The sequence below is a fragment of the Salmo salar genome, chromosome 04 (assembly GCF_965601325.2).
Source record: "Salmo salar chromosome 04, fSalSal1, whole genome shotgun sequence".
In the NCBI taxonomy this organism is placed as follows: Eukaryota; Metazoa; Chordata; class Actinopteri; order Salmoniformes; family Salmonidae; genus Salmo; species Salmo salar.
In genome coordinates, this window is record NC_138294.1 from 92,426,607 (window position 1) to 92,439,106 (window position 12,500).

General features: G+C 51.0%; 1 protein-coding gene across 1 annotated transcript in view; it reads left to right on the forward strand.

The window, feature by feature from the left end:
• Window positions 1-12,500, forward strand: part of LOC106604017 (stAR-related lipid transfer protein 13) — a 76,718-nt gene that overhangs the window by 39,730 nt on the left and 24,488 nt on the right. The window contains 3 exon segments of the mRNA XM_045717438.2: window positions 1,003-1,967; window positions 2,201-2,368; window positions 2,453-2,612. Coding sequence (XP_045573394.2) covers window positions 1,003-1,967; window positions 2,201-2,368; window positions 2,453-2,612 — 1,293 coding nt within the window.

Genomic DNA, 12,500 nt, shown 5'->3' on the forward strand with positions numbered 1-12,500 from the left:
GAGGGCCAAGCATAGGAAGCAGCTCTTTCAGTAGTTTAGTTGGAATAGGGTCCAGTATGCAGCTTGAAGGTTTAGAGGCCATTACTATTTTCATGAATGTGTCAAGAGATATAGTACTAAAAACACTTGAGTGTCTCCCTTGATCCTAGCGGTGTTGTGCAGACTCAGGACAACTGAGCTTTGGAGAAATACGCAGATTCAGAGATCAGTCCGTTATTTGCTTTCTAATGATCATGTTCTTTTTGTCGAAGTTCATGAATTCATCACTGCTGAAGTGAAATGTTGCTTTTTAGTATCAAATATACATTTTAGATTGTTCTTATTCTCCTCAATTAGTTTGTAAAAATAGGATGATCGAGCAGTAGTGAGGGCTCTTCTATATTCTTCACGGTACGGTTTGGTGGAGCGCCATTTCCGTTCCAATTTTCTGGAAGCTTTCTTCAGGGTGACGGGTATTTTCTGTATACCAGGTAAAATGTAGATCCTCAGTTAGGTGGTTAACCGATGTTTGTACTCTGTCCTTGGGTAGGTGGAGGGAGTCTGGAAGGGCATCTAGGAATCTTTGGGTTGTCTGAGAATTTATAGCACGGCTTTTGATGATCCTTGGTTGGGGTCTGAGCAGATTATTTGTTGCGATTGCAAATGTAATAAAATGGTGGTCCGATAATCCAGGATTATGAGGAAAAACATTAAGATCCACAACATTTATTCCACGGGACAAAACTAGGTCCAGAGTATGACTGTGGCAGTGAGTAGGTCCAGAGACATGTTGGACAAAACCCACAGAGTCGATGATGGCTCCGAAAGCCTTTTGGAGTGGGTCTGTGGACTTTTTCATGTGAATATTGAAGTCACCAAAAATGTGAATATTGTCTCTGCCATGACTACAAGGTCAGATAAGAATTCAGGAATTATTTAAAATGTGATCTTGCTGATGTCTAAACTGCATTTGGGTGTTTTGAAAGCGAGTAATTATATATATTTAATTATTGTTTTTACCAGCCTCCAAGGGACATGTCCCACTACAACTCTCTACCAATCAAAAGCAGACATCATGGCCAGGGTGGGCGGAGTCCGGCAAAGTCCTTCCTGCGTCGCATGGAGATGATGCGTACGTGGGGGCTGTCCTCCAAGAGGAAGACAGGAAGTGGACGGGCATCGTTGGTCGTCAGTGGGCCGGTCTTACAGGGGGAAGAGCCCCATGCGCTACAGACACTCCACTGTGTCCCCATCAACCAATTAGATGGCAGTCCTCATCCTCTCCACCAATCAGACAACATCACGTCCCCTGTTGCCCATGGAGACGGCAGCGAGGGCCGATCAGAGACGAGCAGTGTGAGTTCCATGAGCCCTAGTGTGAGGCAGAGAGTCTCTAAGCCCCGGCCTAAAAGAAGAAGTGTTTACCTAGAAGACACGGAGCTGCTCTCTGGCGCCCCCCATGGCTGGAGGACTGAAGCACAACAGAGCCCAATCAGCAGGAACCACTTCCGCTCATACGAGGACCTGCTGGTCCACATCCCCAAGGACCACAAACCAGGCACCTTCCCCAAAGCCCTGTCTATAGAGAGCCTAGCCCCGGTCACCGATCACCAGACCCCCTCTCCCTCTCTACTCTACCCCAGTCAAGGCTCCCCCTGGGAGGGTACGGCTCTGTCCAAGAAGCCTCCCTGTCCTGGAGCTCCGCGGGGAAGCAGGGTGAGTGTGTATGACAACGTCCCCGGGTCTCACCTTTACGCGTCCGCAGGTGACCTGCAGTATCTTGACCGAGACGATCACCTGTTCCCCCACCTGGATGACATCATCAGTCACGTCAGCGGCCTGCAGCAGATTGTAGACCACTGGAGTCGCAGCGTCCTGCCAGAGGGGCAGGAAGGGGAGAGAGACGGGGTCTCCCTAAATGATACGGACCCTACAGGGACCAGAGAGAGGAGAGACTCTGGAGTGGGTGATTCCCTTACCAGACCACGGTGAGGGTCTGTCTCTCTAACGTAACATTTATGTATCCTGGTCAGTCTCTCTGAGATGAACGTTTTAAACTTGTTGAGTCTCTCTCTCTCTCTCTCTCTCTCTCTCTCTCTCTCTCTCTCTGTCTCTCTCTCTCTCTGTCTCTCTCTCTCTGTCTCTCTGTCTCTCTCTCTCTCTCTCTCTCTGTCTCTCTCTCTCTCTGTCTCTCTCTCTCTGTCTCTCTGTCTCTCTCTAGTCTCCGGTGGCCGAGCTTCCGCCTGTCTGACCGCCTGTGCCAATCAGACTCCTCGCTACAGATCAGTACCCAATCAGCTGTCCAGCTCAGCCTGCTCAAGAAGTTCTCTCTGCTCCGACTCACAGCCATCATGGAGAAATACTCCACTAACAAACATGGCTGGACCTGGTATGTACACACACACACATATACAATACACACACACTCACTCTCTGATGTCCTCCTCCTCTACTCTCTCTCTCTCTCTTCCAGGTCTGTCCCTACGTTTCTGAAGCGTATGAACGTTCAAGACAGTAGAGAGAAGGGTGTGTTCGGGGTTTCCCTCATAGTACATACACAGCGTTGTGGTTACCCTCTACCCCTCTGTCTACAACAGGCCCTGAGTCATCTCAGAACACACTGCTTCGACCAGGTACACACACACACACCCCTTATCTAGTCACACACACACGCCTTATCTAGTCACACACTCACCCCTTACCTAGTCACACACACACACACCCCTTATCTAGTCACACACACACGCCTTATCTAGTCACACACTCACCCCTTACCTAGTCACACACACACACCCCTTACCTAGTCTCACACACACCCCTTACCTAGTCTCACACACACCCCTTACCTAGTCTCACACACACACACCCCTTACCTAGTCTCACACACACGCACCCCTTACCTAGTCACACACACACCCCTTACCTAGTCACACACACACACACCCCTTACCTAGTCTCACACACACGCACCCCTTACCTAGTCACACACACACACACCCCTTACCTAGTCACACACACACCCCTTACCTAGTCTCACACACACCCCTTATCTAGTCACACACACACACACCCCTTACCTAGTCACACACACACCCCTTACCTAGTCTCACACACACACACCCCTTACCTAGTCTCAAACACACGCACCCCTTACCTAGTCACACACACACACACCCCTTACCTAGTCACACACACACCCCTTACCTAGTCTCACACACACCCCTTATCTAGTCACACTCACACACACCCCTTATCTAGTCACACACACACACACCCCTTATCTAGTCACACACACACACACCCCTTATCTAGTCACACACACACGCACCCCTTATCTAGTCACACACACACACCCCTTACCTAGTCACACACACACACCCCTTACCTAGTCTCACACACACCCCTTATCTAGTCACACACACACACACACCCCTTACCTAGTCTCACACACACACACTCCTTACCTAGTCACACACACACACCCCTTACCTAGTCTCACACACACACACACCCCTTACCTAGTCTCACACACACACACCCCTTACCTAGTCTCACACACACACACCCCTTACCTAGTCACACACACACACACACACCCCTTACCTAGTCACACACACACCCCTTACCTAGTCACACACACACCCCTTACCTAGTCACACACACACCCCTTACCTAGTCACACACACACCCCTTACCTGGTCTCACACACACCCCTTACCTAGTCTCACACACACACCCCTTACCTAGTCTCACACACACACACCCCTTACCTAGTCACACACACACACCCCTTACCTAGTCTCACACACACCCCTTACCTAGTCTCACACACACCCCTTACCTAGTCTCACACACACACACCCCTTACCTAGTCACACACACACACCCCTTACCTAGTCACACACACACCCCTTACCTAGTCACACACACACACACACCCCTTACCTAGTCTCACACACACACACACCCCTTACCTAGTCACACACACACCCCTTACCTAGTCTCACACACACACCCCTTACCTAGTCTCACACACACACCCCTTACCTAGTCTCACACACACCCCTTACCTAGTCTCACACACACACACACACCCCTTACCTAGTCTCACACACACCCCTTACCTAGTCTCACACACACACACACACACACACACACACCCCTTACCTAGTCTCACACACACACACACCCCTTACCTAGTCACACACACACCCCTTACCTAGTCTCACACACACACCCCTTACCTAGTCACACACACCCCTTACCTAGTCACACACACACCCCTTATCTAGTCACACACACACACACCCCTTATCTAGTCACACACACACACACCCCTTATCTAGTCACACACACACCCCTTACCTAGTCACACACACACCCCTTATCTAGTCACACACACACACCCCTTACCTAGTCTCACACACACACACTCCTTACCTAGTCACACACACACCCCTTATCTAGTCACACACACACCCCTTACCTAGTCTCACACACACACACCCCTTACCTAGTCTCACACACACCCCTTATCTAGTCACACACACACACCCCTTACCTAGTCTCACACACACACACTCCTTACCTAGTCACACACACACACCCCTTACCTAGTCTCACACACACCCCTTACCTAGTCTCACACACACACACCCCTTACCTAGTCACACACACACACCCCTTACCTAGTCACACACACACCCCTTACCTAGTCACACACACACCCCTTACCTAGTCACAAACACACCCCTTACCTAGTCACACACACACCCCTTACCTAGTCACACACACCCCTTACCTAGTCTCACACACACACACACACACACACACACACCCCTTACCTAGTCTCACACACACACACACCCCTTACCTAGTCACACACACACCCCTTACCTAGTCTCACACACACACCCCTTATCTAGTCACACACACACCCCTTACCTAGTCACACACACACCCCTTACCTAGTCACACACATACCCCTTACCTAGTCTCACACACACCCCTTATCTAGTCACACACACACACCCCTTACCTAGTCTCACACACACACACACTCCTTACCTAGTCACACACACACACCCCTTACCTAGTCTCACACACACCCCTTACCTAGTCTCACACACACACACCCCTTACCTAGTCACACACACACACCCCTTACCTAGTCACACACACACCCCTTACCTAGTCACACACACACACACACCCCTTACCTAGTCTCACACACACACACACCCCTTACCTAGTCACACACACACCCCTTACCTAGTCTCACACACACACCCCTTACCTAGTCTCACACACACACCCCTTACCTAGTCTCACACACACCCCTTACCTAGTCTCACACACACACACACACCCCTTACCTAGTCACACACACACCCCTTACCTAGTCACACACACCCCTTACCTAGTCTCACACACACACACACACACACACACCCCTTACCTAGTCTCACACACACACACACCCCTTACCTAGTCACACACACACCCCTTACCTAGTCTCACACACACACCCCTTACCTAGTCACACACACCCCTTACCTAGTCACACACACACCCCTTATCTAGTCACACACACACACACCCCTTATCTAGTCACACACACACACACCCCTTATCTAGTCACACACACACCCCTTACCTAGTCACACACACACCCCTTATCTAGTCACACACACACACCCCTTACCTAGTCTCACACACACACACTCCTTACCTAGTCACACACACACCCCTTATCTAGTCACACACACACCCCTTACCTAGTCTCACACACACACACCCCTTACCTAGTCTCACACACACCCCTTATCTAGTCACACACACACACCCCTTACCTAGTCTCACACACACACACTCCTTACCTAGTCACACACACACACCCCTTACCTAGTCTCACACACACCCCTTACCTAGTCTCACACACACACACCCCTTACCTAGTCACACACACACACCCCTTACCTAGTCACACACACACCCCTTACCTAGTCACACACACACCCCTTACCTAGTCACAAACACACCCCTTACCTAGTCACACACACACCCCTTACCTAGTCACACACACACCCCTTACCTAGTCACACACACACCCCTTACCTAGTCACACACACACACCCCTTACCTAGTCTCACACACATCCCTTACCTAGTCTCACACACACACACCCCTTACCTAGTCACACACACACACCCCTTACCTAGTCTCACACACACCCCTTACCTAGTCTCACACACACCCCTTACCTAGTCTCACACACACACACCCCTTACCTAGTCACACACACACACCCCTTACCTAGTCACACACACACCCCTTACCTAGTCACACACACACCCCTTACCTAGTCACACACACACACACACACACACACACACACACACACACACACACACACACACACACACACACACACACACACACACACACACACACACACACACACACACACACACACCCCTTACCTAGTCTCACACACACCCCTTACCTAGTCTCACACACACACCCCTTACCTAGTCTCACACACACCCCTTACCTAGTCTCACACACACACACACCCCTTACCTAGTCACACACACACCCCTTACCTAGTCACACACACCCCTTACCTAGTCTCACACACACCCCTTACCTAGTCACACACACACACCCCTTACCTAGTCTCTCACACACACACCCCTTACCTAGTCTCACACACACCCCTTACCTAGTCACACACACACCCCTTACCTAGTCACACACACACCCCTTACCTAGTCTCACAAACACACACACCCCTTACCTAGTCACACACACACACACCTTACCTAGTCTCACACACACACCCCTTACCTAGTCTCACACACACACCCCTTACCTAGTCACACACACACCCCTTACCTAGTCTCACACACACACACACCCCTTACCTAGTCTCACACACACACCCCTTACCTAGTCACACACACACACTCCTAAAATCGTCTCACACACAAGCCTTACCTAGTCACACACACACACCCCTTACCTAGTCACACACACACACCCCTTACCTAGTCTCACACACACCCCTTACCTAGTCTCACACACACCCCTTACCTAGTCACACACACACCCCTTACCTAGTCTCACACACACCCCTTACCTAGTCTCACACACACCCCTTACCTATTCTCACACACACACACCCCTTACCTAGTCTCACACACACACACCCCTTACCTAGTCTCACACACACACACCCCTTACCTAGTCACACACACACCCCTTACCTAGTCACACACACACCCCTTACCTAGTCACACACACACCCCTTACCTAGTCACACACACACACACACACACACACACACACACACACACACACACACACACACACACACACACACACACACACACACACACACACACACACACACACACACACACACACACACACACACCCCTTACCTAGTCTCACACACACCCCTTACCTAGTCTCACACACACACCCTTTACCTAGTCTCACACACACCCCCCTTACCTAGTCTCACACACACCCCTTACCTAGTCTCACACACACACCCCTTACCTAGTCTCACACACACCCCTTACCTAGTCTCACACACACACACACCCCTTACCTAGTCACACACACACCCCTTACCTAGTCACACACACCCCTTACCTAGTCTCACACACACCCCTTACCTAGTCACACACACACACCCCTTACCTAGTCTCTCACACACACACCCCTTACCTAGTCTCACACACACCCCTTACCTAGTCACACACACACCCCTTACCTAGTCACACACACACCCCTTACCTAGTCTCACACACACACACACCCCTTACCTAGTCACACACACACACACCTTACCTAGTCTCACACACACACCCCTTAACTAGTCTCACACACACACCCCTTACCTAGTCACACACACACCCCTTACCTAGTCTCACACACACACACACCCCTTACCTAGTCTCACACACACACCCCTTACCTAGTCACACACACACACTCCTAAAATCGTCTCACACACAAGCCTTACCTAGTCACACACACACACCCCTTACCTAGTCACACACACACACCCCTTACCTAGTCTCACACACACCCCTTACCTAGTCTCACACACACCCCTTACCTAGTCACACACACACCCCTTACCTAGTCTCACACACACCCCTTACCTAGTCTCACACACACCCCTTACCTATTCTCACACACACACACCCCTTACCTAGTCTCACACACACACACCCCTTACCTAGTCTCACACACACACACCCCTTACCTAGTCACACACACACCCCTTACCTAGTCACACACACACCCCTTACCTAGTCACACACACACCCCTTACCTAGTCTCACACACACACACCCCTTACCTAGTCTCACACACACACACCCCTTACCTAGTCTCACACACACACACCCCTTACCTAATCTCACACACACCCCTTTCCTAGTCTCACACACACACACACCCCTTACCTAGTCACACACACACACCTTACCTAGTCACACACACCCCTTACCTAGTCTCACACACACCCCTTACCTAGTCTCACACACACACACACCCCTTACCTAGTCTCACACACACCCCTTACCTAGTCTCACACACACACCCCTTACCTAGTCTCACACACACACCCCTTACCTAGTCTCACACACACCCCTTACCTAGTCTCACACACACACACACCCCTTACCTAGTCACACACACACCCCTTACCTAGTCACACACACCCCTTACCTAGTCTCACACACACCCCTTACCTAGTCTCACACACACACACACACACCCCTTACCTAGTCTCACACACACACACACCCCTTACCTAGTCACACACACACCCCTTACCTAGTCTCACACACACACCCCTTACCTAGTCACACACACCCCTTACCTAGTCACACACACCCCTTACCTAGTCTCACACACACCCCTTACCTAGTCTCACACACACACCCCTTACCTAGTCTCACACACACACCCCTTACCTAGTCTCACACACACCCCTTACCTAGTCTCACACACACACACCTCTTACCTAGTCACACACACCCCTTACCTAGTCTCTCACACACACCCCTTACCTAGTCACACACACACACCCCTTACCTAGTCACACACACACACCCCTTACCTAGTCACACACACACACACCCCTTACCTAGTCACACACACACACACACCCCTTACCTAGTCACACACACACCCCTTACCTAGTCTCACACACACACCCCTTACCTAGTCTCACACACACCCCTTACCTAGTCTCACACACACACACCCCTTACCTAGTCTCACACACACACACCCCTTACCTAGTCTCACACACACACCCCTTACCTAGTCACACACACACACCCCTTACCTAGTCACACACACCCCTTACCTAGTCACACACACACCCCTTACCTAGTCACACACACACACACACCCCTTACCTAGTCTCACACACACACCCCTTACCTAGTCACACACACACCCCTTACCTAGTCTCACACACACACCCCTTACCTAGTCTCACTCACACACCCCTTACCTAGTCTCACACACACCCCTTACCTTGTCTCACACACACACACACACCCCTTACCTAGTCACACACACCCCTTACCTAGTCTCACACACACCCCTTACCTAGTCTCACACACACACACACCCCTTACCTAGTCTCACACACACACACACCCCTTACCTAGTCACACACACACCCCTTACCTAGTCACACACACACCCCTTACCTAGTCACACACACCCCTTACCTAGTCTCACACACACACACACCCCTTACCTAGTCTCACACACACACACACCCCTTACCTAGTCTCACACACACACACACCCCTTACCTAGTCACACACACCCCTTACCTAGTCTCACACACACACCCCTTACCTAGTCTCACACACACCCCTTATCTAGTCACACACACACACACCCCTTATCTAGTCACACACACACACACCCCTTATCTAGTCACACACACACCCCTTAACTAGTCTCACACACACACACCCCTTACCTAGTCTCACACACACCCCTTATCTAGTCACACACACACACCCCTTACCTAGTCTCACACACACACACTCCTTACCTAGTCACACACACACACCCCTTACCTAGTCTCACACACACTCCTTACCTAGTCTCACACACACACACCCCTTACCTAGTCACACACACACACCCCTTACCTAGTCACACACACACACCCCTTACCTAGTCACACACACACCCCTTACCTAGTCACACACACACCCCTTACCTAGTCACACACACACCCCTTACCTAGTCACACACACACCCCTTACCTAGTCACACACACACACCCCTTACCTAGTCTCACACACACCCCTTACCTAGTCTCACACACACACCCCCCTTACCTAGTCACACACACACACCCCTTACCTAGTCTCACACACACCCCTTACCTAGTCTCACACACACCCCTTACCTAGTCTCACACACACACACCCCTTACCTAGTCACACACACACACCCCTTACCTAGTCACACACACACCCCTTACCTAGTCACACACACACCCCTTACCTAGTCACACACACACACACACACACACACACACACACACACACACACACACACACCCCTTACCTAGTCTCACACACACCCCTTACCTAGTCTCACACACACCCCTTACCTAGTCTCACACACACCCCTTACCTAGTCTCACACACACACCCCTTACCTAGTCTCACACACACCCCTTACCTAGTCTCTCACACACACACCCCTTACCTAGTCTCACACACACCCCTTACCTAGTCACACACACACCCCTTACCTAGCTCACACACACACCCCTTACCTAGTCTCACACACACCCCACCAGCACACACACACCCCTTACCTAGTCACACACACACACACCTTACCTAGTCTCACACACACACCCCTTACCTAGTCTCACACACACACACCCCTTACCTAGTCTCCACACACACCCCTTACCTAGTCACACACACACCCCTTACCTATTCACACACACACACACCCCTTACCTAGTCTCACACACACACACACCCCTTACCTAGTCTCACACACACACCCCTTACCTAGTCACACTCACACACTCCTAAAATCGTCTCACACACAAGCCTTACCTAGTCACACACACACACCCCTTACCTAGTCACACACACACACCCCTTACCTAGTCTCACACACACCCCTTACCTAGTCACACACACACCCCTTACCTAGTCACACACACACCCCTTACCTAGTCTCACACACACCCCTTACCTAGTCTCACACACACCCCTTACCTAGTCTCACACACACACACCCCTTACCTAGTCTCACACACACCCCTTACCTAGTCTCACACACACACACCCCTTACCTAGTCACACACACACCCCTTACCTAGTCACACACACACCCCTTACCTAGTCTCACACACACCCCTTACCTAGTCTCACACACACCCCTTACCTAGTCTCACACACACACACCCCTTACCTAGTCACACACACACCCCTTACCTAGTCTCACACACACCCCTTACCTAGTCTCACACACACACACCCCTTACCTAGTCTCACACACACCCCTTACCTAGTCTCACACACACACACACACACACACCCCTTACCTAGTCACACACACACCCCTTACCTAGTCACACACACACCCCTTACCTAGTCACACACACACCCCTTACCTAGTCTCACACACACCCCTTACCTAGTCTCACACACACACACCCCTTACCTAGTCTCACACACACACACCCCTTACCTAGTCTCACACACACCCCTTACCTAGTCTCACACACACACACCCCTTACCTAGTCTCACACACACACACCCCTTACCTAGTCACACACACCCCCTTACCTAGTCTCACACACACCCCTTACCTAGTCTCACACACACCCCTTACCTAGTCTCACACACACACACACCCCTTACCTAGTCACACACACACCCCTTACCTAGTCACACACACACCCCTTACCTAGTCACACACACACCCCTTACCTAGTCTCACACACACCCCTTACCTAGTCTCACACACACCCCTTACCTAGTCACACACACACCCCTTACCTAGTCACACACACACCCCTTACCTAGTCACACACACACCCCTTACCTAGTCTCACACACACCCCTTACCTAGTCACACACACACCCCTTACCTAATCTCACACACACCCCTTACCTAGTCTCACACACACACCCCTTACCTAGTCACACACACACACCCCTTACCTAGTCTCTCACACACACCCCTTACCTAGTCACACACACACCCCTTACCTAGTCACACACACACCCCTTACCTAGTCACACACACACCCCTTACCTAGTCACAAACACACACACACCCCTTACCTAGTCTCACACACACACACACCCCTTACCTAGTCACACACACACACACACCCCTTACCTAGTCTCACACACACACACACACCCCTTACCTAGTCACACACACACCCCTTACCTAGTCACACACACACCCCTTACCTAGTCACACA